General features: G+C 52.5%; 2 protein-coding genes and 1 long non-coding RNA gene across 3 annotated transcripts in view; 2 read left to right on the top strand and 1 right to left on the bottom strand.

Moving 5' to 3' along the window:
* Positions 1–7171: 7171 nt before the first annotated feature.
* LOC122198669 lies at positions 7172–22229 on the top strand. The gene is made up of 5 exons (XR_006193093.1): positions 7172–7367; positions 8277–8454; positions 10588–10684; positions 13560–13613; positions 22161–22229. It is a non-coding gene; the product is annotated as an uncharacterized LOC122198669 (long non-coding RNA).
* A 1465-nt stretch (positions 22230–23694) lies between these two features.
* FOXL2 (forkhead box L2) lies at positions 23695–24825 on the bottom strand. The gene has a single exon (XM_042903384.1). The coding sequence runs from the start codon at positions 24823–24825 to the stop codon at positions 23695–23697; it is 1131 nt and encodes a 376-aa protein (XP_042759318.1).
* Positions 24826–25473: 648 nt separating this feature from the next.
* Positions 25474–26971, top strand: part of FOXL2NB (FOXL2 neighbor) — a 3286-nt gene continuing 1788 nt past the window's right edge. Inside the window, 1 exon segment of the mRNA XM_042954379.1 lies at positions 25474–25573. Within this exon segment, the coding sequence (XP_042810313.1) occupies positions 25474–25573 (100 nt within the window).

Genomic DNA, 26971 nt, shown 5'->3' with positions numbered 1-26971 from the left:
ACCTGGCTCCTATAGGTCCCTGCTGCTGGGATTCCCTTCCAAGTTTACTCACGCACACTGGACTTTCCCTTCCCTGCCAGCGTGCCCTGGAGAGGTCTGAGACCACACACAGAGGACCTAATGCTGTTCCACAAATACGCTGAGAGAAACAGCGCAGCTGTGGTCCTCTTCAAATGATACCGATTCTGACTAATCCCCATCCTGCTTGATGTCGGGGCCCTTGTGACATTGGTCCCCACACATTACAGCCGAGTTGTTTGCTGTCCCTTTGGGCCTGGCATCGCTGCTGTCTCACTGCCATGCTGGTGAAGCTGGGAACCCCGGTGTAGCCTGTGGTTGTTCCCTCTGAGCCTCTGCCTCCTCCCCAGGGCATCCTCAGGAACATTACTAAACTAAGGTCCACTGAGCCTTTCCCGCCGGTGGGTGTTAAGGGTACCCAGCTCTAACCCTGACTTCAGTGACTTCAGTCTCTATCTGCAGAATGCAAGACCTCGGTTTGCTGCAGAGCTACCCTGTCCCCACAGTGCTGCCGGACTCACCAGGGGAATTTTCAGAGAACTCAAAACACATTTCTCTCACCTTGGTCTATTCTGGACTGCCCCGCCCCCTTGTGGAACTTTGCTGCCTATGAAGTCACTTGAGGGTGGTGGCTCTTCCCTATCCTGGCTGTGAGGCTATTTTCAATCCAGGGGGCATCTGCCAAGCTGTCAAAATGGCAGTCCTCAAGGATCCACAGGGACCACACAGTTGTGGTCTCGCTGCAGCCGGGCTGTGACCTTGTCAGGGGTAGGAGGATGCTCCCTCCCTCGCATCGGGGTTGCATCTGGTGACCTGGGCACGGATGCGGTACTGCTGGTAGTTGGGGGCTCTTAGGACCCTCCTGATGAAGATTTCTAACTCAGCCTGTGGCTGTGTAGGATCCCGACACATATCCGTGATGACCCGACTCCTCAGACAACCCCCACACGTTAGCCGGGAGTCTGCTGTTTGCAGTGATGGAAACTCAAGCTGCTCAAAAAAATTTTTTTAAAGGAAATTTATTGGGGCACCTGGGTGGCTCAGTCGGTTAAACATCCAACTTCAGCTCAGGTCATGATCTCAAAGTTTGTGAGTTCGAGCCCTGCATCAGGCTCTGTGCTGATGGCTCGGAGCCTGGAGCCTTCTTCAGATTCTGTGTCTCTGTCTCTCCCTGCCTCTCCCCAGCTCATGTTCTCTTTCTCTTTCTCTCTCTCTCAAAAAAAAAAAAAAAAAAAAACCATTGAAAAATTTTAAAGGAAATGTATTACTTTATATCGCCGAAAACTCATGGCAAGTCTTCAGGTATGGCTGGAGCCATGAGCTCAAACAATGTGGTCAGAACTCAGTCCTTTCTTTTGTGTTGGCTTCAATCAGGCTGACTTTTTCCACTTGGCTGACCCCAAAACTTCCAGGTTTTTATCTTCCTCATAGCCACCAGTCTTGGTGGAACGGGATCTTCCCTTTGTCTTTAGTCCCCACAAAAGTTCTAGAATTACGTCTCCTTGGCTTATAATTCACTTGCCTGCTACTGAAGCAATCTGTGTGGAAGATGGGTTGAAATCAACATCCTCTCCCATGAAATAGAGGTGGCCCCATCTGGACCACTGAAATGAGAGTGAGGGAAGGTCATTCTCCCATAGAACATCAAGGTTCTCAGGGTGCCTGGCTAGCTCAGTTGGTGGAAAGTGCGACTCTTGATCTCGGGGTTGTGAGTTTGAGCCCCATGTTGGGTGTAGAGATTACTTAAAAATAAAATCTTTAAAAGAAAAAAAGGAAGGATGTCAAGGTTCTCTTAGAAGAAGAAAGGAAAATAGATGCCAGATAGAAACAATTTCAGTGTGTGCCTCCTCTAGGCGTACCTGCATTCCTGGACTGAGAACACGTGGGGCTTAAGCTGGGCCTCCCAGCTACAGCTAAATGCCAGTACAGGAGAGGTGTGAGGACTTGTCCAGTAAGAGGCACAGGTAGCAAAGGGGGTGAGAGTTCAGAGGAGAGGGTGAAGGGACTACAGCTCTATCGTAGAGCGATGCTTCTCAAATTTTAACATGCATGTGAATCGCCTTGGATCTTGTTAAAATGTAGATTCTGATTCAAAGTCTTAGGGCAGTGGTTCTCAACCAGGGGTGATTTTGTCCGCAGGAGACACATGGCAGTGGCTGGAGACATTTTTGGTTGTCACAGCTGAGGAAGGGCGCTACTGGCATCTAATAGGTAGAGACTACTGTTGAAGAACAAAAATTCAACTCAGTAAGTATGAAGATCTAATTGGCTTTATTAAGTGATTCATGAACCAGGCAGCATTTCATTTAGCAAGAAGAAGGGAGCTCTGGGGAGTTACACAAAATTGTGAGTTTTTATGGGAAGGAGGGTGGGGTAAGAAAGTTATTAGTGAAGGAAAAGATAGGATTGTTCACAACAAGGGTAGCTTCCCTTACAGGGAAAGAGAGGGAGTCTTATTAGGTGGATTACTTCATCTTCCTTTGGGGGATGGAGAGGGCCTAAGTGACATGTTACCTCATCGGTGCTTCTCAGAAAATTCCTGACTGATTGGTTGAGACATTTCTTTCTTTTCTTTTTTAAGTTTAGCTGTTGTTTTTGTTTGTTTGTTTGTTTTGACAATGACAGAAAGCACAGGGGAGGGGCAGAGAGAGAGAGAGAGAGAGAGAGAGAGAGAGAATCCCAAGCAGGCTCTGTGCTGCCAATGCAGAACCCAACACGGAGCTTGAACTCCCAGACCATGAGATCATGACCTGAACCGAAGTCAGACGCTTAACTGCCTGAGCCACCCAGGCCCCCCTCTTGTTTGTTTTTTTTTTAAGTTTATTTCTTTATTTTGAGAGGGGGAGGGGCAGAGAGAGAGAGTGAGAGAGAGAGAGTCTCAAGCAGGGTCTGTGCTGTCAGCCAGAACCAGAGGAGGGGCTTGATCTCAGGAACCGTGAGATCATGACTTTAGCAAAAAGCAAGAGTCAGATGCTTACCCAACTGAGCCACCCAGGTGCCTGGAGACTTACATTTCAGGGGGAGATTGAAACTGCAATTAGGTCAGGTAAGCCCCGGGTTTGGTGACTTGGCCTGGCCCAAGTGATGCCATTTTGGGTGTATGGTTTTCTTTTTAACACAAGGAATGTTGCTAAACATCTTCCAGCATACGGGACAGCCCTTTACAACAAAGAATGATTTGGTCCCAAATATCGGTAGTGCTGTGGTGATCTGGAGAACATGGAACTAAGGGAGGACTTTGAAGCAGAGGAAATGTCCAAGCAAAGGAACTGAAGGAGGAAAGTGCCTGGTTGATGGGGGCAAGTCACAGGCAGCCTGGCGGCAGGGGAGGGGGCACGCTGATGGAGTCTTAGCACTATATATATCCTGGGTTAGAAGGAAGCCCAAAGGTTGCCCACAACTTTGCTGCTGAAAGTGTGCTCCAGAGGATCTGCAAGGGTATTGCCTGTGAGTGTTTTCGGACTGCAGGCCCCACCCTAGATCTTCTGAATTAACACCTGCATTTTCATAAGCTCTAGGTGGTTTGCATGCATGTTAAAGTTGGATAAACACTGGCCTATAGCAACTCCTTGGGATGAGTTGACTAACTAGTTGGTACTTATTGAGCACCGACTATATGCTCAGAATTGAATTAGATAGGGTTGACTTACCTGGAGTGCTCGTTTGGTTATAGAAAAGCAAAATGAATTTCAGGTGTCAGACCTAATGGGAAGTGCCCTGCCCCATCCCCACTGGGACTTCCCAAAGGGGCACATTTCAACAGTCGGGTTTTGTGACAAGTGACTCTGTTCTCTTTCTTGGTCAGAGCTGATTGGAGCTGGGGTAGCTCATTTCCCCCAGGGCAGCCACTCCAGATGCTGGCCAGGCCAGCAACCTCTCAGGTGGCTTGTCTTGGCAGGATGATCAGCCCCAAACAGAGTCACTAGTCTTGGCGATTGGAATTAGGAATTTCCAAAAGAGGTTGTCAATTTGCAGAGGAAGTGGGAATTGGAGGGGCCTCAGTGGCCACTAAACCCAGGAGGGACCCAGTTGAGAAAGTAGAGACTAGGGGTACATGCTGAGAAGCAGGGAGCCCCTGGGGGAGACCAGGAAGTCCAGGAGAGACAAGGCCAGACCACAGAGAAACCTCTGATATTGAGGGTAGTCTGGTCTCCAGGCCACGGAATTGAGTCCCTTTTTCTTTCCCCAAAGAAATTTCAGAGTCTAACTAAAACACTATCATTTGACAATTGTCATTTAACTAATTTACTTAAGTCTATAGACATAGGGGCGCCTGGCTGGCTCAGTCAGTGGAGCATGTGATGCTTGATCTCTGGGTGTAAGTTCGAGTCCCACGTTGGATGTAGAGGTTACTTAAAAATAAAATCTTAAAAAAAACCCCAAAACTATAGACATATTTAAAGAAGAGTAATAATATTCCAAGTGTGCGTGGCGGCGGGGAGGAAAATTTCAAATTGCTTTCACTTTAGCTCACATTCATTACTTTTTTGGTATATTTCCCTTTAAGATTATGGTGCTAGCTGCCCCCCAGCCAATTCCCCCCTCTCCTTCTTCAGAGAAGCCTAATTTTGTTCAGGGATGCAGGTTTAGGGATGCAACTCAAATACTGCAGAGACCCTGGCTCCACTCTGGGCCAGATCCCAATTTGTCTGAGCCAGCCACGGGGGTCTCATTTTTTTGCCAGCAAATAGGAACAAGCGTGTGGCTCAGCCTTGGCCAATGAGATGAGTGGGGAGGTCTGCTGAGGGCTTCTGGGAAAGTGGTCCACACTCCTAAGAGAGAGCCTCAAAGAAATGGGTCCTTTTCCCATTGGACATTTTATTTTTTATTTATTTTATTTTTTAAAAATGTTTATGTACTGGAGCGCCTGGGTGGCTCAGTCGGTTAAGCGTCCGACTTTGGCTCAGGTCATGATCTCATGGTCCGTGGGTTCAAGCCCTGCGTCAGGCTCTGTGCTGACAGCTCAGGGCCCGGAGCCTGTTTTGGATTCTGTGTCTCCCTCTCTCTCCGCCCCTTCCCCACTCCCACTCTGTCTCTCTCCCCTCAAGAGTAAATAAACATTAAAAAAATGTTTATGTATTTTTGAGGAGAGAGAGAGAGAGCACGCGCACATGGGATGAGGGCAGAGACAGGGGGACAGAGGATCCAAAGCAGGCTCAGTGCTGACAGCAGAAAGTCGGATGCAGGGCTCAAACCCACAAACCATGAGATCATCACCTGAGCCAAAGTTGGACACTTAATGCTTAACTGACTGAGCTACCCAGGTGACCCTATTTTTTAAAATTTTATTTTAGAGGGAGACAGAGTGTGAGTGGGGGAGAGGGGCAGAAGGAGAGAGAGAGAGAGAGAGAGAGAGAGAGAGAGGGAGAATCTGAAGCAGGCTCCATGCTGAACCGACATATGGTTCCATCCCATGACTCGGATCATGACCTGAGCTGAAATCAAGAGTCAGACATTCAAGTGACTGAGCCACCCGGGAGCCCCACCCATTGGACATTTTAAAATCTAAATGTGATGCTTGGACCTGCTATAGTCCACAGAGGTAAAAGCTAACAAGTAGCAGGGCTCCTGCTCAAGTCTTTGAGTGACTGTATCCAGAGCCTGGAGCCACTAACCTCAAAGTCTTCTCTTTTGTGAGATAATAAAGCCCTCACTGTTTAAATTCTTAAAGTGATTTGGAAGTATTGTAATTGATGCAGAGATACAGCAGGTTATTAATCACAACTAGATTAATATAGTCCTGAATCAGAAGAGATTTTAGCGGTCATCTATCAATGCAATTCTACTCTAAGCTCACACAGGGAGAGGGCATGAATGTGATGTCACTTCTGTTCCAAGGCTGGTATTTACAAGATGTGTGCATGACCTTGCACAAGTTATTTAAGTTTGCTCAGCCTGACTTTCCTCATATAATAATAGGAAATATAATATAGTTTATGGGAATTCAGTGAGATAACATTGTATTAGGTCTGTTACAGACTAGGTACCCAGTAAAAAGTAACTGTTATGGTTATTATCCAGATGAAAAAGGTTTGGTCTTTGCTTCAATGATATCATAATGAAGAAGTATGTAAAAGACAAGCAGCTATTAAATACAAAGCAAGATGAAAGTGAGTGAAGTTGTAGGAATCTAGGGATGCATGATATTAAGAGTTCAGAAGTAAGAAAAGCTTGATGAACAAAAGGGGAGTTGGGATGGATGATAGTTGATTTTTATTTATTTTTATAATGTCCTGGATTTTTCACATTCCCTGCAAAAAATATCTATTGCCTATATAATCACACAAAAGTTATTAAAATATAGTATACACTCAACAAACAATTAACATTTTTTAATGTTTATTTTTGAGAGAGAAAGAGACAGAGCATGAGCAGGGGAGGGGCGGAGAGAGAGGGAGACACAGAATGGGAAGCAGGCTCCAGGCTCTGAGCTGTCAGCACAGAGCCTGACACGGGGCTGGAACCCACAAACAGTGAGATCATGACCTGAGCTAGAGTCCCACACTTGACCAACTGAGCCACCCAGGCACCCCTCAACAATTTAAAGGAAAGAAACAAATATCAAAGATCCCCACTGCAATGTGTTTCTTTCTTTCTTTCTTTCTTTCTTTCTTTCTTTCTTTCTTTCTTTCTTTCTTTCTTTCTTTCTTTTTCTTTCTTTTTTTTAATGTTTACTTATTTTGAGAGAGAAAGAGGGAGAGGGAGGGACAGAGAGAGGGAGACAGAATCCCAAGCAGGCTCCATGTTGTCAGTGCAGAGCTTGACCTCCTCCAGGAACCATGAGAGCATGACCTGAGCCAAAATCAAGTTGGTTGCTCAACCGACTGAGCCACCCAGGTGCCCCCGTTCTTTCTTAAGAGTGAAAAATTTGGGGGGGGGTGCCTGGGTGGCTCCGTTGGTTAAGTGTCTGACTTTTTTTTTTTTTTTTTTTAAGCTTATTTATTTTTTGAGAGAGAGAGAGAGAGAGAAGGAGCGGGCAGGGGAACAACAGAGAAAGAGTGTGAAAGAGAATTCCAAGCAGGCTCTGTGTCGTCAACGCAGATGCCGGGCTGGAACTCACGAACCCATGAGATCATGACCTGAGCCGAAATCCAGTCTGAGGCTCAACCGACGGAGCCACCCGGGCGCCCCCAAGTGTCCGTCCGCCTCTTGATCTCAGCTCAGATCTTTATCTTGGGGTTGGGAGTTCAAGCCCCACGTTGGGCTCTGCGCTTGGCGTGGAGGAGCCCCCTGAACCAACTTCCACTGAAGAGATGAGGCCTGGAAGTGCCCTCTGAAGGGCAGTGCCTGACTCCAAGGAGCACCTCCGACGGGGTGATGGCAGGAACCGTGCCTGCCAAGCCGCGGAGGTGAGCTCTTTGGACGGCCTGGGTCGGATCCCGCCACCGGGGCCATCTGCCATCAGGGTGGGGAGGGATGAGTCTCTGGGTGTCGCGGCGCAGGGGCGGGTCAGCTGCGTCCGGTTAGCTGGGACAGGCTCCGCCGCGTAATGGGGACCATGCCTGCGCTAATGGGAAGCAGCCGCGGCGCGGGGCCGAGCCTCTTCCTCCCGCCCCGCCCCAGGGCGGCCGGGATAAAACGGAAGCGCCGCGAGAGGCGCTTTGATTCCAATACGAAACAAATTATTCCTCCCGGAATGGAACAAAATAAGTCAGAGTGGAGTCTCACGGCCGTCATTCCTCCCCGCGAGGCCACTGCCTGCGGCCCCAGGCCTGCAGACCCCGCGACACTTGGCAGGGACCGCGGACTGGGGGGCAGCTCGGCCACGCGGTGGGGACGTTGCAGTCCCCGGCCTCCGTGCCGACAGCCCGCGGGGGGTCCTAATCCTTTAAGTCAGCTAGGCACCCCGCTGCTGGGCTGGCTCCTGGATGAGCTGAAATCAGCTCCCCGCCAGTGGTCCTCACATTTGGGTAAGGGAGCCTCAGACTCTCCTGGAGGGCTGGTTAAAGCACAGATTGCTGGGGCCCCTGGGTGGCTCAGTCGGTTGGGTGTCCGACTTCGACTGAGACCATGATCTCTCAGTTCCTGAGTTCGAGCCCCGCATAGGATTCTGTGCTCTCAGCTCAGAGCCTGGAGTCTGCTTCGGATTCTGTGTCTCCCTCTCTCTGCCCGTCCCCTGGCTCAACTCGCTCTCTCTCTTTCTTGAAAATAAACGTTAAAAATTAAAAAAAAAAAAAAAGAGTCCAGATTGCTGAGCCCCACCCCCAGGATTTCTGATTCTGTAGGTGGAGTGGGGTCTCATAGTTTACATTTTCCAGGTAATGCTGATGCTGCCAGTCCAGAGACACCACTTTGAGAATCACTTGGTAGATATGAATATGCCTAGCTTCACTTTCCTTTGGAGCCTGTTTTTGATTGACCACCTTTGTCCAGCAGTATACCAAGCAAGTCCCACTCCAAAGCTCAGGGGCTGGAATTTCCCAGCAGCCTGTGTAGGTAAGTGGGCGAATGCTGAAGGCCTTTGAAAAACACTGGTGGGGCACCTGGGTGGCTCAGTCAGTTAAGCAACCGACTTCAGCTCAGGTCATGATCTCATGGTTTGTGGGTTCAAGCCCTGCTGCCATCAGCATGGAGCGGGCTTCAGATCCTCTGTCTCCCTCGCTCTTTGCCCTTCCCCCACTCATACTGGCTCTTGCTCTCTCTCTCTCTCCCTCCCTCTCTCTCTCAGAAATAAATAAACATTAAAAAAACTAAAAAAAAAAAGAAAAGAAAAACACTGGTAACTAACTGCCCTAGGACTCCAGGCAGGGTGATGTTTCTCTCCATATCCCCAGCCTCCAGAGAGGCCCCTGGCTCTGTGTCATTGTGCCTGGGCTGTGAGTCATCTCTGACAGGGAGAGTCTGTGGGGGTGGGGTAGGGTGGGGGAGGGGTTATAGGGGGTGGGTGGTGGGGAGGACAGTGGCAGTAATTCTTGCTGGGGTGACATCTGAGGTCATGGAACCTGGTTAGAGATCTAAGAGCCTGGAAGAGGTTAGACTTACTATGTGATTCAGGAGTGGGCTATCTGGGACAAGTAAGTGCCTTCCCTCCCTGCATTCCCTAGAGTGGACCAATGGCTCTCAAACTTCAGTGTGGATCAGAATAACCTGGAGGCCTTGGGTTGCTGTCCCCACCCCCTAGAGTTGCTGATTCAGTGTGTCTGAGGTGGTGCTGAGAGTTTGTATTTCAAACAAGATCCCAGGTGATACTGATGGTCTGGGCTCCACACTTTGAAAAGTGCTACCTTAGGCTGTTTTTGGCATCTCCAAGCCCTTTCTGTACCTCAAAGTGGTCATGGTATGTATGCCCAGCCTGTACAGCCTGCATCAGCCACTGGCCTTTGTGTGACTGCCTTTCCCAGTTTTCTGAAGGCAATTTGGTCTTGCCGTCTGTGCTACCTGGTGCTGGGGCCAGGAAACAGTTCTCAGGGTGGTTCAAGCTTGGGAAGAGCAGCATCCCCCAACTCCCACCCCCATTCCTGCATTCAACCAAGCATGACAGCTCCCTTTTCCTTCCTGTCATCCTTATCCTCTCCCATTTGCTTGAGTCCCAGCCCTGGGCCAGGCTGGAAAGAACAGGAAGCTGAGAAAGGGATCCCTTTCATATGCTGTTGGGATCCACGCAAGGCCAGGCCTAGAGGGGTCGCTGTTGCACTTCTGCCAGTGACTGGATCTCTCCGAGATGATACTTCTCTTTTTACTCTGTGCCTTGCACATCATAGCTGTTTATGAAATATTTGCTGTTTGGCTGATAAATTGTTTGGGAATTCACCAGAAGGGAAAACAAGGCAAAACAAAATGAAGACACTCCTCAAGCTTGCCATGAACTAGGACAAAGTTTTGATCGTTGTTAGCTAGCTTGATGAAGGAGGCACAACCTCTCCTCTTTGGTCTCCTGTGTCAGACGCTCCTGGGTGGGAATCCTGAAGCACAGGCCTGTGGGCATGAGCAAACAAGGTCAGTGCGATTCAGCGTTGGGAGCTTTCAGATTGCCCCAACAAGCAGGAGACCTTGGAAAAGAAGGGGCAGGTGGTCTATGGGGGGGGGGGGTGCTGGGGTCAGTCAACCAAAGCCATGGGGAGGCATCCTTTGTTCTCGTGGTTTAGGATCTCTAGAAAAGGCACGTTTCTTTAGGAATGTAACTGAACATTTATATCAAGAGGTTTAGAAAATGTTAAATGTTAGTAATCATGGCATTTGAAATTTGGATTAAGATGTCACTTTCCAATTTAGATGAAAATCAGCCATATGCAACCCATTAGGTTTTAATAATTATCCTCTTAATTAGTTGTATTTTGAGGCTGTGTATTTAAGAAATGGCTAAATTGGCTATAGGTTTCCTATTTGGTTATTTCTATGATTCTCAACCCTTGCTGTATATTAGATTCACCTGGGTTGCTTTGAAAACTCTTGATGGAGTTTTCACCCCAGATGTAGAGCCTGGGTGCAATATTTTTTCTGACTTCCCAGGTGGCTTTTGGAGTGCAGCTCACTACTTATTGCATGGTTGGAGGGGCCAGACTGAAGCAAAGCAGAGTTTGGGGGTTGTCTTACCCTCCAATGAGTGCTGTGGCTGCCCTCTCCCCCTAGGAAGAGACCCTCAGAAATAACTACAGGACCTGCCACCTTGCCAGTGCCTCCAGTTGACAGGACCACCGGTGGACCTCCAGGATAAGATCTGACCCAGGTGAGCCAGTTTCTCTCACAGAAAAGTGGAATTGGGACTCAGAGATAATAGCTATAATTGAGGTCCTCCCTTAAAAAAATTTTTAAACCTTTATTTATTTTTGAGAGATAGAGAGTGTGAGCTGGGGAGGGGAGCAGAGAGAGGGGGAGACACAGAATCTGAAGGAGGTTCCAGGCTCTGGGCTGTCAGCACAGATGGTGCTTGAACTCACAAACCGCAAGCTCATGACCTGAGCCGAAGTCAGACGCTTAACTGACTGAGCCACCCAGGTGCCCCCTGAGGTTCTCCCTTGGACAGAGCAGAGGAGAGGCTTGAAGAGGCAGCAAGAAAAGTTAGTCTGCGGCAGGAAGCTACCTGGGCTGCCGCCACCACCCCAGCCCCTGTTCTAGCCCTTCAGGAAGTCTGGCTGCCACCCCTCCCAGGGCTCCAGGGCTCCCTTACAAGTCCTTATAACAACCCCTCACCCCCACTGTTTGGTTTAAGCCAGCTCTGGTGGATTTATGTTACTTGTGGCCAAAGAGGACTGACACGTGCACAGACAACAGCACAACAAAAGCACACGAAAACAAACATGTATTCCCCCCACCCCCATACACACACACACTCACACAAACATCCGCTGTTTGAACCAGGCTCTTTGTGAGTCCATGTGGTCCCAAAAGAGGATTCTTTGGAATCTGTATTTTTGTGGAGTCCACTTGGAGAAACTTCAGTTTCCATTCAATTGGGCACAGCAGTGATTCCCTAATGTGGGTTCATAGTCTTTATCAGAATCATCTGGAGGAACTGACTTATACACACAGACGTGGATCGCCAAGCACCAGCCCCAGAGAGACAGAAGCTGGACAGTTTGAAGAGGATCTGGAAATCCACTCCTTAAAAACTTTCTCCATGAGATTAAAAAAATTTTTTTAACTTTATTTATTTTGGGGGGTGGGGAGGGGCAGAGAGGAGATAGAGAATCCCAAGCAGGCTCCCCGCTGCCAGCACAGAGCCCAACAATGGGCTTGATCTTAGGAAACACAAGATCATGACCTGAGCCCAAATCAAGAGTCAGTCACTTAACCAACTGAGCTACCTAGGCTCCCCTCTCCATGAGATTTTGCTGTGCTGTTGAGTCTCCTGGGATCAGACTGGCTAAATTAATGTGATTTCTGAGATTCCTTATTTTTAGATGGAGCTGGTGTCCCTGTCAAGTCTGGGAGATGGCATTTTATTTGGGAGATGGATAAGAGCCTAGTCTGTGTGCATACAGAGTAGAACTCAACAAAGTTCAGGCTTGTTGGAGCCCATATATACAAGCAATCAGGCCAAAGGGACCTTTCCAGATTGACTGCCTGAGCCGGTCAAATGAACCAGGTCATTCGCTTTGCCCTCTTAGCTCTGTAGACACAACCAAAAAAAAAAAAAAAAAAAAAAAAAAAAAAAAAAAAAAAAAAAGTGTGTGTGTGCAAAGGAACAAATGTACCTTTTATTTTAGAAACAAAAATATCATTTCTGACCCAACAATAGCCGGATCCCTGTGAATGAAGGGTTTGCATATTTTCCTGTTTTAACGGTTCTAGTATAAACAGTCCAAGCCCAGGCCTGATTGTCAGAAGGTCCTGAGCAGCCCAACCAGAGTGCTGGAAATGACTCCTTCAGCCCTGAGAACCTGGACCCGGCTTGGTGCCAGGATTTGGGTTTGTGTTTAACAGTAGCAATGGGGTCAGGAGTTGAGGGAGAGGGCAATTGCAGTGATCCCCAAGACCAAAGCTAATGCCAGAAGCAACAGCAGAGGCAGTAGGAGCAGTAACTACCATGTATTGAGGAGTTCTTTGCACAGGCACCGGGCTAAGTGATGTAATTATTTCTTTGAATACTTTAAAAGCTCAATGTGGTAGCATTATTATTCCAATTTAAAGAATGGGGTTCTGAGAGGTTGAGCAGCATTTCTGAGGTCACACAGCTTCTAAGGGGGACGATTCAGGATTCAAATGCAGGTGTGTTTGTGTCCTAACTATTACAAGATACACAGAAACCCAGGGCACAGACACTGTCTTGTGTGCCAGCTGGGGGTGTGGGGGTTTGGTCCTAGAAGCGCTCCGGGGCAGCTCTCCTGATACATTGCTGGTCCCTGCTTTCTTTCTTTCAAGACCTTTCTCCCAGCACTCCAGCTTCACTGGTCTGCAAAGGGAGACAGCTGTCAGCAGGGACTGGAAGGTCCTTTCCTGGCTCCAGGCAATCCCAAATTTTGGGTGGATCCTTTGTGCCCTGCGGGTGGGCCCATGAACTCTCTTTTTTGGGCTAACAAAGGACTCTAGATGTATTGATTAATGACTGATTACATATTTAGGGACCCAGAGAATGAGGCTAAGGAGACTTTCCTGGACCTGAAACAAAGAGATTTGTTCTGTTATATAAAAAATTATGATTCACTCATGATGGATTATTAAACGTTCATTGAAAATCATGTTTCAGGGGCACCTGACTGGCTCAGTTGGTAGAGCATATGACTCTTGACCTCAGGGTTGTAAGTTTGAGCCCCACATTGGGTGTAGAGATTACTTAAGTAAAATCTAAAAAAAAAAAAGAAAAAAAAAAAGAAAAAAAAAAGAAAAGAAAAAAAGAAAATCATGTCTCAAGTCTCAATAAGATATGGTGAAAGATTAAAAGATGCAGGATACAAAATTGCAAATTCTATATAAAATATGGCTTTAATCATGTACAATTATATAAAATATGAAAATCAAAATAGAAGGAAGTCACCAAAATGTTAACTGTGGTTACCTCATGGCGGAGGGATGGGATTACCTGTAATTTTGTTTTCTTTTTGAATTTTAATATTTTATTTCCCCACCTTTCTTCATTATCTTTCTGAATTATCTTTGTAAAGGAGGGAAAAAGTGAAAATGTGAAAAGTCCTGGAAGTAGCACTGGAAGTAAACAGGTATGATTATTTGTTGATTTGTATGTCAGCTTGGATTTCAGTCCACAGAATGTCTTCCCGACTCACCGTCTAGCATTTATTTCAAGAGCGTGGATAGAGGCGTTTTAAATCGGTTCCCTCACCACTAGGCAGAACCTGAGAGAGACTCGGTGCGGGGCAGGTTGCAATCGGCCCCTGCAAGTCCTTGAAGGCTCTTAATTTGGTTCGGGAGACAAGTGCACTATAACTAGAGGCATCCAGGCGCCGAGGCTACTGTTAAAACGGGATTGGAAGTCAATCGGAGCGGAAGGGCAGGGTTTTCTTGGTGTGGGCAGTAACGCACGGTATACCGATCAATGCTATGGTGCTGGAGTAAAGAGGCTTGAGCACAGCCCGGGGCTCTCCCTGAGGTCCCCAGAGTCCACCAGCGGCCTTCAGGGAAACGCCCGATGGACGCCTGCGGGTTTGCGGCTTCCCACGCCCTGTTCCGCTCCTTCCCGAGGGCCAGTCGGCTGGGGATCCCGGCGGAAGCCGCAGAGCAGCTGGATTGCCAATGTAGAGCTCTGGCTCTCCAAGCAGCCCCCTAGTCCCAGCACTTGGAATCTCTGGCGCCGGCGTGGGGGATGGGGGAGGGGGACCCGAAGGGTGGTGCAGGGGCCAGGGATCGAGAAGTACGGGAGCGTCCAGGCAGTGGTTGCAAGTGGGGCGGCCACTCCCAGGATCCAGCGAGAGTGGGGCCACTCGCTCTGCGCTGTGGGGTCGCCTTGCCCTGCGCGACCCCCTCGTCGGTACAGCTCCCGGGGCCGCTAAGGGAGGTGGCGATGACGTCGCTTGGTGCCAGCAGAGGGCAGCCTCGAGGCTACGCGGCCGCCTGGCGACCTCGCCATACAGTGGGCTCCCTTCCAGCGCCCAGGCTTCGCTGGGTGAGGGTGGCCTTGTAGCGTGGCGACCAGCGACCTCATTCTTCAGGAGTCAGGCGCGAGGCCCAAGGGCACCTGGCAAATTGTGGTCAGTTACACCCCTCCCGCAACCTCAGTTTGGGAGACCAAGGGCTTGGGGCCCATAGTAACCAAATGCCCCAGAAGAGGAAGCAAGAAGCAAAACCCTACACACACAGGGAATACCTACCTACCTACCTACCTACCTACCTACCTACCTACCTACCTACAACAGATTCCAAGCGTGTAGGAACCTTTTTAAATGATGCTGTGAGAGCTAGGATATTCACGTCCTTGGGGAGGAAAGTCAGAGGCTAGGAGCTGGGAGGCTCCCAGAGGCGTGCAGGAGACATGGCTCAAGCCGCAGCCTGGAGATCTGCACTGGGGACAGAGGGATCCGGACAGAGATAATTGGGGATTCCAACCCAGACTAAACACTTCTGTAAAATGGGCATGGTGGGCTCCAGGTCTTGTATGGTTTTGAGAGATTCAAGACAGCAGAAACTCAATGAATTCAAGTTTCATCACTGCTTCGGCTCTGGCACAACACAGGGCTGGTGCATTTGCTGCTCCAGTGAAAAGATCCCGGCACCCCGCGTTTGCCCGACGTGACTGTATTGGAGACACAGGCACGCCAGGCTTTGGGATCAAGCTGCTCGTGACTGCCTTGTCCCTGGAATCTTCGGGTACTCCGTCTCCGTGCTCCGGGGTGACCTGAGCTCCCCTGTCTTGGGCATCGGGTTCACGAGCTCTGGCAGAGCTCACTTATCCGCCAATGGAATGAAGCTCAGCACCTGATCGTTGAGTGTCTCGGCAAGCTTGGCGAAGGGCCAAAGGCCCAGGGGCCTGAGTTGCTTGGGCGCTAAACAGGCCAACCTAAGCACACTAAGAGCACACTGGCCATCACATCTACATTCCACAGTGGGCAGTCTTTGCCTGGCCTTGGTCTCTTATAGACGGTGTGCAAACGGGCATCCGTGAACTTCTCTTGGCTTGTTGTTTCCCCGTCTAAAATTCCACAGGAGAGCATGTCCCAGGGTAGTTGTGAAACTCGTGATTGAAAATTGAATAGGCTTGTGTAAATGTGAGGCATAATTCACTCATGAGCAGCCAGCTTCATCTGTGTTCATAGCCTGTGAACAGGACACATGCAAGAACAGCACACAAACGTGGGCGCATGCACGTCACTCGTGTGACAATGTGTTTGCTTGTCTCCCTAGATGCATGGCAAAGGCACACATGTATGCGTCTACTGTACATGCACATAGATACGAGACACCCTCGTGCTGACGTGTGCATGCACACTCCGCACTCGAACACTACTGTTTGTGCCTAGAGGCAGAGTGTGCGCGCGGCTCAGCCGACCCGTTTCTCTCCAACTGGGTCGGTGCCACCGGGGGAAACGTGCCGCTCCACGGTGCGGGAAAGCCCGGATCCGGTCAGCGACTCGGCGCCGCCCGGCTCCTTCATCTCTCATCTGCAGGCCGGTGGGCAGCTCCAGTTTCGCTGGGGACCAAGATCCGCGAATCGGCTGGTGGGGGGCAAGGGGCAAAAAAAGGAAGAGGTGGAGGGCACTCCAAGCACGCGAGGCTGCAGGTCCTCACTCCTCTGTCGGGTTTTCTTTACCTCCCTACGTTGCGTCCCGAGGAAGACAAAAGAGGGACCCAGATTCCTCCATTCAGCTCAGGAAAGACGGTCTGGGCCCCCTACCTTCACAAACCATCAGGAAGACCGGCGAACCGAGGGTTCTCCGTCCGTTGAGGAAGATGTGCGGCTGCAGCGGACTGGGGCCCTCCGGGCCCGCATATGGTGTGCGTGGGAGGCGCGCAGCGTGGCTACGGGAGGTCAGTCCACCTCCTCACCCGAAGGTCGCGGGGCTCGTTTTCCCTCTCTCGGGTAGGATTCCGAGCCGCCCAGCCCTCGCATCACCTGGATGTGTCTGCGGAGAAAAGGAGTCCATGCGTACTCTACTCTGGGAAACCGAGGCCGCCGCCACGCAGAGGCAACGCCGCAGAGGCTCGAGTCCTTCGGCGACCCGCGTTTCTAAACCACACACACCAATAGGATGGGGCCACAAACGCTCTCCCGCCATCTCCCGCAGACCCTTCGGCGGACGAGAGAGCGTGAGGCAGAGAAATTGAGGCCAGGCGCTGGAGGAGCTTCCCGGGCCGCGAGAAGGCACAGAGGCTTAGCTGCGACGGACACCAAACGGGTTCGGATCCTGTTGGCCAACCGAGCCCAGCCGCAGCGAACGCGCGTCTCCGCAAAAGTTGCGCACGGTTGCACTCTGAAGACCAAGTCGGGCGAGGTCCGGCGGGGAGCCACGGCCGCTCACCCTCTGAGAGCCTTTAGGGAGCAGAACGTAATGCTGGTGGGAACGTAGTGGCAGAAGGAATTTAGTGGCGGAAGGCTCTCGGGGAAAGTCGGGCGGCGCGGCTCGGTGCCGGAGCTGGGCCTGGGGTCGGGGGAGCAGCGCCCGGCCTGGGAGCCCCGGTTCCGGCAAGGCCGGCCTGTTGGAAGTGGCCAGTGGGAAGGCTCTGCGGCCCCCTCCCTCGGGATTCCGCAGGGCTCTGACCCGGCCTTTATCTCGGCGCGGTCAGCAGTCTTGGGGGCTTCAGGAAAGAAGACAAAGGCCCGGTGTCACTGCAGGCTGGGGCTCGGTTTCCTGACTCTGCTCACACTCACAGACTTTAGCGTTTGTTGGGGGGAGATTTTTTAAAAATATGTGTCGAATTTCCTTTTTTCCCCCCTAGAAACAAACAAAAAAAGCAAAAAGCATATTCGCCTTCCCTCCTCGTCCATAGAGATGGAAGTTTCCTGGGATCCTGCCCTTTCCTTTTCTTTGCCTGCCTAGAGGAGTAATTTTCCTTTGTACGTAGAGGAAAATCCGGGGAAAGGTTTTGTTTGATTCGGCTCGTTAGTATTATTACCAACACAGTCAGGCTGGACTCCCAACTTGGAGAACCGGAGTTGGCCTGCCGGTGTGGCGGGGGCTCGGGCGGCCTCTGTCCTCTGCGCTCGGCGTCGCTGGGGACGTTGAGGGTCTCCCGCGCTTCCTCTGCCCTCCCTGCCGGCGGGAGCACCCGGGGCTCACAGCGGCCCGGTCGTTTACCCCGAATTTTGTTTAGAGCTGCCAGGAAGCGACCGCTCCGCGCTCGCAGCTCCGCGATTGCAGCGCCGCCACCGGGCCTGCAAACCGGAGGCTCCGGCGGCACAGGCCCGGGTCTTCGGAGCCACTGGCCCCACACCGTCCCTGCTCCCCTCCCGCCCGCGGCGCCCCTGCCCGCCGCAGCTCGGCCCAACCCGCTTCCTGCGTTTGCCCCTCAGATTTCTCGTTTCTCCACAAATACCGAGGGCGGGGGGGGGGGGGGCTCTCCCACAAGCTGACCTCCGCAACTTCCCGCCCGGTCGCTACCTACCGCTTTTCTGAAAAATCGGGGAAAATGTTCAAACAGCTCCGCGTTCCAAAGGGAGGCGCCTGAGGGTGGGAGGCGTCGGCCCAAGAGCCTGAGGGTGGCGGCTGTGCCTGGACGGGTGTCACACTCCGCAGGTCAGCTGGGCCTTTGTCAGAGAAAACCTCGTTTATCCGAGAAGATTGCCTTAGGAGAAGAAAGGGCGGTTGGAGGAGCCCCAGGGCTCGGGCATTCACTGCCACAGCAACAGCACGCACCTCATTCTGAAGGTCAAGGGGCTGGGGCAGGGAGACGCAATCCCCTGCGCCCAGACTTGGAAAGGTGCTCCATGGTCTGGGCTCTCGGGGGCCCAGGGGTGGCTATGGCCACTGGGATAGAATAACAGACCTTACAAGGTTACTACGGAAGGCGTTTCCTCCCTCCCTTCCGTCCTTCCTCCCTCCCTCTCTCCCTCTCTCCCTTCCTTCCTCCTTCCTTCCTTCCTTCCTTCCTTCCTTCCTTCCTTCTTCCCTCCCTCCCTCCTTCTCTCCTTCCCTCCCTCCTTCTCTTTCCTCCTTTCTATGTGGGACGGAAAACCATATTGACCATCTACTACAAACTGAGCATTTTTACATTAGAGCATTTAATTACTTTAATAACCCCGTGAAATATATATACTTATTTCTATTTCATAGATGAGAAAACTGAAATTCAGAATGGGTGCTTTGCTCAAGGTCGCACAGTTATTACAGGGGGTTGTTGGGCTCTACACTAGTTCTTCCCAGCTGAATAGGCCTTGCCCCATCCCACATAGGCCACCTCCCTGGGAGGACATGGTCTCACAACAAGCTTGTCAGAGCTTATCGCTAAGCTGGAGCCTGTGCAGCAAACAGCAGGTCCAGTGGAATGTCCTGGGGGGACAATCTGCTTGCAGCTCAGTCCTGGGCTTCTTTCTCCTCTGGCTGGCTGTCCCTTTACCCACTGAGCTTCTGGAACATCAAACATCGGGCTGCAGGGCCTGTGCCACTCAGAGAGCCCAGTGAGCAGCTGGGCTCAGTGCTCACAATGCTTTCTAAAATTCCCAAGGCCGTTTGCCCCACAGATAGTTGGATGACCATTGGATGGGCCTTTTCTTCTCAGGACCTCTGGTTCCTTAAATGTAAGCTAAGAGACTTGGGGTCCATTCTTTTGTGACAGAATAGAGCCCTGTCTCCAGAAATTAGAAAGCAGATACAGAGTGCCTGGTTTTAAGAATCCTTAATTTCTTGCTGTTTCTAAGGCAGAACCAGGGGCATGACGATTGCTCCCAACTGCTCCATGGCTCTGGTCCCTACCACACAGGAGAGGTATGCTTCCTAGTCCCATCCTTTCCTGTAGGTCCCACAGGCTACTCCAAGAAGCAGGGACAGCCCCATAGAAGTAGCGAGTGGGACCAATAAGGCATGGTCACCACCAGCTTAGCTCCACAGGGTAGGGGCACTGCAGGGCTCCTTAGCCCAACCAGGCAGCTTCCTGACCGTGATGCCCTCCCTGGCCCAGTGGTGCTGGTGCTCCAAGCCTCCGTTAAGGGAAGAGCTTATTCATGGGCAGACTGTCTTGGGTCTGACCCAGTTCCTTGGCCCATCCTCTCTTGCCCCACTGACTGCAAGAAGCTGTGGTTTGCCCCTGATTTCCACCCACCACCAGGGGGCTTTTAGAAGCTTGGAGCTCCAGCCTCCCTTAGTGGGACAGCCCAGCACCTAACCTCAGGTGAAGTATCCTAAGCTTGATGCCCGCCCAAACTGGGGATGTAGGGCAGTGAACTCTTTACTTATGCAAAGGGAAAGCGGGGCCACGACATCCTCTGGAGTAGGGTGTGAGGCCATCCCAGAAAACACCCTAGGTCCCCATTTGACAGTTCCTTGGTACATGTACTGCACTGGCACTGATTTCTCCCTCATCCCTCTGAGAACAGGACACCTTACCCCGTTCAACCCAAGTATTTTGGCTGGGCAGTCTTAGGGGGTCAGGGATGACCAAAAATTTGTGTGTAAGTGTGAGGAGGGGGACTCATTTGTCAGTGATGAGTGTGAGGATGTTTACCTGCATAAGCACACACATACTCCTCATTCAATATCATGTGTAGGCACTCATTACCCAGGAGATGCAGAAACTGGCAGGGTATTTGCATCAAACTCTAAATTGTATTTATAGTATACACTGACACACATAAATACATACACCAACACAGTCCAGCCATCTAGACCAGACTGTAAGTGCTAAGGCATAACTGCTATATATATATCAGGAACTCTCTTAAATACTTTTGCCCTCACTGAGGGAATTCCTTAAATCATCTTCTCTATTAGAAACTCAAAAGTGCAAAGAAGGAGAGGAGAGAAAGGAAATGAGAGATGAAGAAGGTCAGTCATTGCCTCAAACTTTTAGCAGTGGGGGAAATGACCAAACTATAGAGTTATGGAGAAACCCCTAGGGCTGGAATTAGAGACAGATGTCTTCCTGTGGGCATCCATTGGGAAGTGGGGGTATGATCTATCTGCCTTCTCTGTGTGGGATCTCTCCTCTAATCCCTGTGTAGACCAGGAATCCCTCACTGATTCCTTCATTTCATCCTCCATACTTGGTGAGACTCCCACTCCCTCTGCAGCCTTGGGTGCCTCTTGCCTTTCAGCTCTTGGGGACAGAGAGAAGCTGTCCTCCAGCGCTGGCCTAGGCCAGCTTCCCCCACCTCACTGAAGGCTCTGCTCTGGAGACTTCCCTCTTTTGCTTTCTCTGCTTGGGATAGCGGTTAGGAGGTGCTGAGAACTAACCCTGGAACAGACAGCCTTACCCAGCTCAAGCAAAGTGTCTGTATGTATTCTCTCTTATCATTCAGCAAGCCAGGATTATATACCGAGAACATAACTGCACACATTACCGATGGCTTATGAATGCAACACACACTGTCCTCCCAGTAAGCACTCCTTGAGTAGTAGGCATATGATTATTACAAAGCCCCAAATATATGCCCTCTCCGAAGGCTAATGACAGACGTACACACCTCCCATCCTGTCACCAGGACATGACTTACACTGTACACACATATTTGCAGCAGGCATAGACAACACAACTGCCCATGGGATACATGTTCACACCACAGAAAGCACAGACAGACAAGCACACGGCAGTCCACTTTCTTTCCTGCAACTCCTTTTAGCCAGACAATGGTGCAGTGGTTCACTAGAAGCACGCGGATACTAGGCCTGACCAGTCTCTTGGGCTATTCACCCCAGCTGAACCTCCCTCACCAGCCTGCTCTTTCCGGCTCCCCTGGCATTGGCAGGCTCCAGTTGAGGGCACAGGGTGATGCTCCTCAGAACAGCGATGGCTTTATCCTCCACCTTCCAATCTCCCCGGTGATACCCAAGGGAGGAAAGGTGTCCTGAATCAGAGCTACTTCCTCTTGGGGCCCAATAACACATAACAGGGATCACCCCCCCACCCCCCGCCATGATCTTACAGCATGGCCAGTAGTATAGATTGAAGTGGGAGGCCTGTAGCCTTGGTCCCTGTCACGAGGTGCCCCTGGGCCGCTGGTCAGTCTGGACCTGTGGCCACTACTGTCTGGGGCCTGAGTAGGGGTGGTGACGGACACATGGATGGAGCGGGGTCCAGCCCAAGCTGTACCACAGTCCTGGGAAAAACCAGCCAATACCTGTCATCCCATCAGCCAAATGAAGGCTGCCCACCCATCATACCCCTAGAGCTCCCGGGTCTGCAACATGGTCAAGTGTCCGTGTGCCAGTGCAGAAGCACCAGTCTGAATTCGTTATTTGAAGAGTCTCAGTAGAGGACAAGAAGGAAAAAAATTAGATTTCTATAGCCATGCAGTGTCCATTCCTCTCTGATACTCCTAAATCTCTTACACATATCTTAAGGTAAATGAATTCTGATTCTTAAAAATAATAAAGCAATCAATGTAAGTCGCTCCTTACATTTGTACAGAGGTTTGCAGCCTGCAGAACATTTCCCCAACCAGGATTTTCTCTATTTGGAATAAATTCTTCTAGTTACTATATTTGTCTGGAAAAATATAAACGTATGAGTTCAATATAATGAAAACACAGTCCATACACTTAGTACCACTGTGTAAGAGGTAAAATACAAACCTGAACAGTTGCACAAATCGAACAAATCCTACCTACACCTACGCCTTGTGAACGAACCACTGATAAAGTCTCTTTGATGACGTTAAACAGCCGCAACAGACCAGCGATGACACAGAAAACAATCTCCCGGAAAACAAAGCAGCAGCGACAACCACAAACGCCCTCCACTCGGGCTGCCCTCAACTCTTATTTATCTGAAAGAGTATAAAATTTTGCTGGACATCTCCCTCTTTTAACCAGCTGCTGAACATACTTAGGCGAAGCGGAAATAATAGAAGTCCGTGTTAAAACAAAAAATTTATTTGGGAATTGACAAGACAGTAACAACAAACAAACAAAACAACAAAAGTGCTCTAGTTCTTTCTAGAAAATTTGGTCCTCCAAAACGACACACTACGGAACAACCAGGTCTAGGGGTTTCGGGCCAGCCGGCTCGGGGCCACAAGCCCGCCTGGTCCGACTGCTGCCGGGTTTCACATTTCTCCTGCCCAAGGTGGGAGAAGCAAGACGTTTGCAAAACAAAAATCAGAGAGAGCACAAGCCGTCCCTGTAGCGTCCGCCAGGCAGGCAGTGATCTCCCCGCACTCCGGGCTTGCATCGGAAGATCCGGGGAAACTTGTTTTTGATTTGTTTTTAGATAGAGGGGAGAACCCCCCCCCCCCAATTCGTAAAGGAAACCATCTTTTACTGAGCATATTCTCCTACCTCTCTGAACATAGCTTTCTGAAGGCCCGACAGGAATTCTACTTCAAATCTCCTGGAAGAGATTTTCATGTTTTGCTTTAGCAAATTCCAAGGCCACAATACTTCGCCGGTTTTCCCGGTTAGTTTTTTCTTTAAAAAAATATTTTTTAAATGTTATCTAAAACAGCCCTCCCGATCTTTTGGGCGAAACTGTAGCCGGCCGCCTGGGGCCTGGAGGTTCCCGAAGCTCCGGGACCGGGAACGGAGGACGCGCAGCCTGTCTCTGAGGCCGGACGTGCTGTAAACCCCCCGCACAGGCCGCCGCGCGAGGCAGTCCCGCTCCCCGCTCGGGCCCAACCCCCGCCCCATCCAGTGGGCCCCGGCTAGCCGCTTCTGAGCTGCTCCAGGAGGCTACGTGGAGCGTGGAGCAAACACACGTTTGTCCCTTTCTCTGGCGGCGCGGGTTCTCGTTGCCCGCCCGGACCGACGCTTCCAGCCAAGGACTGCGCGGCAGCCGGGCGGGGAAAGCCGAGCGCGAGCGCACCGACCTGTGTGAGAAGGCCAAGAGGTCTGCACGGCCGACGCCCGGCTGCACCTCGGCCCCGGCACTTCCTCTCGGTTCTGAATTTTGGCATGGGGTGTCCAGCCCGGAGGCTTGGGCGTCGGGAGGAGACGAGGCCTGCAAAAGGCGCACGGAGAGGCGGCCTGCAGGCCGGAGGAGCGAGAGGGCAGAGAGGGCAGGGGGGCGAGTAACAGGAGGAGAAGCGGAGGAGACAAAGAGGGGCGAGAGGAGCTGGGGAGCGAGGAGGCGCAGAGGGCCTTGGACGCTGGCTCAGAAGATGGCCCCACAGAGGGCGCGTGGTCCGGCCGGAGGCGGTGGCTGCGGCTAAGGCCGGCGTCGCACGTCCCTGCATCCTCGCAGCCGGCGCGCGCTGGGTTCTCAGAGATCGAGGCGCGAGTGCAGCGCGCCGGTCTTGCTGTCGTGGTCCCAGTAAGAGCAATGCATCATGGCGAGCTCGGGCTGCCGGGCGCAGGCGAACTGCAGGCCCGGCGCATTAGTGGGCGCGGGCGCCGGGGGCGCGGCGGTAGCAGGGCTGGCGGGGCTGAGCTGGCCCGGGGGCGGTGCGGCTGCCCCGTGGTGCGGCGGGGCCGGCGGGGGTGCGGCGGCCGCGTGCAGATGGTGTGCGTGCGGGTGTGAGTGAGGGTGCGGCGGCGGCGGGGGGGCGGCCGGCGGGCCTCCCAGGCCGTTGTACGAGTTCACCACGCCGGGAGGCAGCGCCATGCTCTGCACGCGTGAGTACGGCCCATACGAGGCTGCCGGGCCAGCCAGCCCCTTGACCACCGCGGCCGCGCCCGGGCTGCCCGGGCCCGCGGCTGCAGCGGCGGCGGCCGCCGCTGCAGCGGCCGCCGCCATCTGGCAGGAGGCGTAGGGCATGGGCGAAGGCGGCTGCGGTAGTGGCCAGGAGTTGTTGAGGAAGCCGGACTGCAGGTACTTGGGGGGCGCCAGGTAGCCGTAGCCGTCGGCCCCGGCGCCAGCGACGCCGCAGCCGCCCGCGGCGCCTCCGGCCCCGAAGAGCCCCTTGCCGGGCTGGAAGTGCGCGGGCGGCGGCCGGAAGGGCCGCTTCATGCGGCGGCGGCGCCGGTAGTTGCCCTTCTCGAACATGTCCTCGCAGGCCGGGTCCAGCGTCCAGTAGTTGCCCTTGCGCTCGCCGCCGCCCTCGCGCGGCACCTTGATGAAGCACTCGTTGAGGCTGAGGTTGTGGCGGATGCTATTCTGCCAGCCCTTCTTGTTCTTCTCGTAGAACGGGAACTTGGCAATAATGTACTGGTAGATGCCGGACAGCGTGAGCCTCTTCTCGGCGCTCTCTCGGATCGCCATGGCGATGAGCGCCACGTACGAGTACGGGGGCTTCTGCGCGGGGTCGGGTTTCTCCGGGGCTGTCCCGGCGCCGCCGCCGCCTCCCTTGCCGGGGCTCGGCGGCGGCGCCTCGGGCTCCTTGGCTGCGCGGCCGGTCTCCGGGGCCAGCAGGGCCCCCGCGGCGTCCTCGGGCTCGGGGTAGCTGGCCATCATGACAAAGCCGGTGCGCGGCGGCCAGGCAGCCCCTGCTCTTTTCCCTTGGCGCTGGCGCGGCAGAGTCTGGGCGCACAAGTCCGCTCACCGCCGAGTCTCAAACTTCTGGAGACTGCGGATGCCGCCAGTGCTCGCTCGCTGGCGGCCTCTCGCTCCTTTCCTCTCCTCTTCCCCTTCCCCTAGGGAGCGGCTGGCGGGAGTGGAGCTCAGCCTCTGGCCATGGGGAGTCCGCCCAGCAGAGAGGGGCTCCGGCCCCGCCGCCCCTCCCCGCCCAGGCCAGTCCCCGCCTCGGTGGGTTTTCTTTTCGGCGCTCTTCCCCTCCCCCCACCCTCCGGTTTCCCGAGGCACGACCCGCGTCTCTGGCGGAGCTGCCTCCTGGAGTCCCTAGTGCGCCAGGAGCCTCGCTCAGTTCTGATTCGTATGGGCTCCGCGGAGTTCCGCTTGCGTCAGGCGCCTTCGCCCCTATAGCGGGGCGGCCAGTCGCGCACGGGCGAGTTCATCTCCAAGTCACTTTTTGTAAACGCCCCGCACAGCCCGGACCGGCCTGCCCCCTCCCAGCGAGCTGAGGGGGCCCGGCGGACGACCGGGCTCACGCTTTCGCAAGCCCTTGCAATCCGCGGGTGCTGGCTCTGCGGATTGGGCCGGGAGATGCCGAGGGCTCCGGCGGGGTCCGTCCGCACTCGGCCAGTGCCCAGGGAGCTCGGGCCCTAGCGAGGAGAGGCGCGCCAAGCCTCCTCGCGGCTTTCAGGTGAAGGAAAACGACTCCTCTGCTCTGCCCTTTGCGGCGGTCTCGGGGCTAAACTTCTAGCTTGGGGCTGGGGGAGGGGCGGGACGGGGAGGGGGCTGGATGGCGGTGGGGTGGAGAGAGCTGCGCGGTGGCTTTGGGAAAATCAGCCTAGAAACGAGGGTCACCGAACCAAGAAGCCTCGGCCTGGCCTGGCCTGTCCGTGGCGCTTTCAGAGTGACTGGGCCGAATGGGGTTGAGGAGAGGATCGGGAAGGGGTGCCCAGAAGCTCCACCCGAAGCCCCTTGACCTTTCCTTGCGCTGCCCCTGGACCTAGGGAGCCTCCTCAGAATCCGCGTTGTAATCCTACGGGTAGGGTTGTATGTGTGCTTTAACAACACCAAGCAGACCCTACTCTAGTCCTGCTCCTGCACGGTGTGACTGTTGCTGTGGGGCTTTGGGGGATTTTATTTGCATGTGCACCGGTATCACATATAGAGGTCATGGGGAGGGTCTATCTTTGAGACACATGTACTGGTGCAAAAACACAGGTATGCACACGGACAAGGTGCGATTTATATTTCTGGTAAAACATTTATACTTACAGATATGTAAGGGTACATGTGTATCATCCAGCAGTAAACGTGGTTCCGGGATCTTCTTTCTTTTTCCTCTCTTTTCTCTCTCCTCCCCTCTCTCTTTTCTTCCTTCTTTTCATCCCTTCCCCCTTTCCCCCTTCTTTTGTCAATATTCTGTTACAGACTGGGAAGAAAAGCAAGAGGCTGTGAGGGAGGCATTTGTTCAAATCTCTCTCTTGACAAGACATTTGTTCTGATCTTTCTCTAGGGCTGAGGGGTGAATGAATGCTCACCTGCCTTAAGCAGAAGTCTGAATGGGTCCCAGTTACACCTGCATACCCTGAGATTGTCTCAGGGAAAATGAATGCTGGCAGAAAAGGCAGCTGTGCTTTTTAACAGTTTTAACTTAGCTTTGACAAAAAGTCTGCAATCATAAAGTGTGAGAGAGATGGCTGGTGTTTTGAATCCCCAGGCTCCCACCTCCTTGGTACTGAGGTCAGGATACTTTGGGGGAGGAAGGTGGACTGAATGGATGTCATACAGGGGTGTGTCCTATGTCTGGAAGGCAAGGAGTGGCTGCCCCTGTGCTCATTACTACCTCTTCCTCCTAGGCTGCCCAGTCTCTGAGGAAGCCTGAAGAGCCCTTAGTGGCCTGTGGGCCCAGCACCCATGGCCACCTTCATGTGCTGCCTACTTCCCTCTCAGGTCTCTGATCTACATTCCGAGATTAAAGGAAAGGAGGACAGGGTGATGGGGCTCTTTGGAATTCAGCCTCTTGAAAATGACTCCAGAGAGGTCAGCAGGACAGCTTGGTCTGACCATTACAGTTAGAGGGAGCAGGGCT

The sequence above is a fragment of the Panthera leo genome, chromosome C2, assembly GCF_018350215.1.
Source record: "Panthera leo isolate Ple1 chromosome C2, P.leo_Ple1_pat1.1, whole genome shotgun sequence".
In the NCBI taxonomy this organism is placed as follows: Eukaryota; Metazoa; Chordata; class Mammalia; order Carnivora; family Felidae; genus Panthera; species Panthera leo.
Note: the sequence above shows the minus strand (reverse complement) of the source record. Positions and strands in the feature narration are given on the sequence as shown.

Bases quoted from the DNA above. Each gene is read 5' to 3' on its own strand.
- FOXL2 (XM_042903384.1), bottom strand. From the start codon at position 24,825: ATGATGGCCAGCTACCCCGAGCCCGAGGACGCCGCGGGGGCCCTGCTG.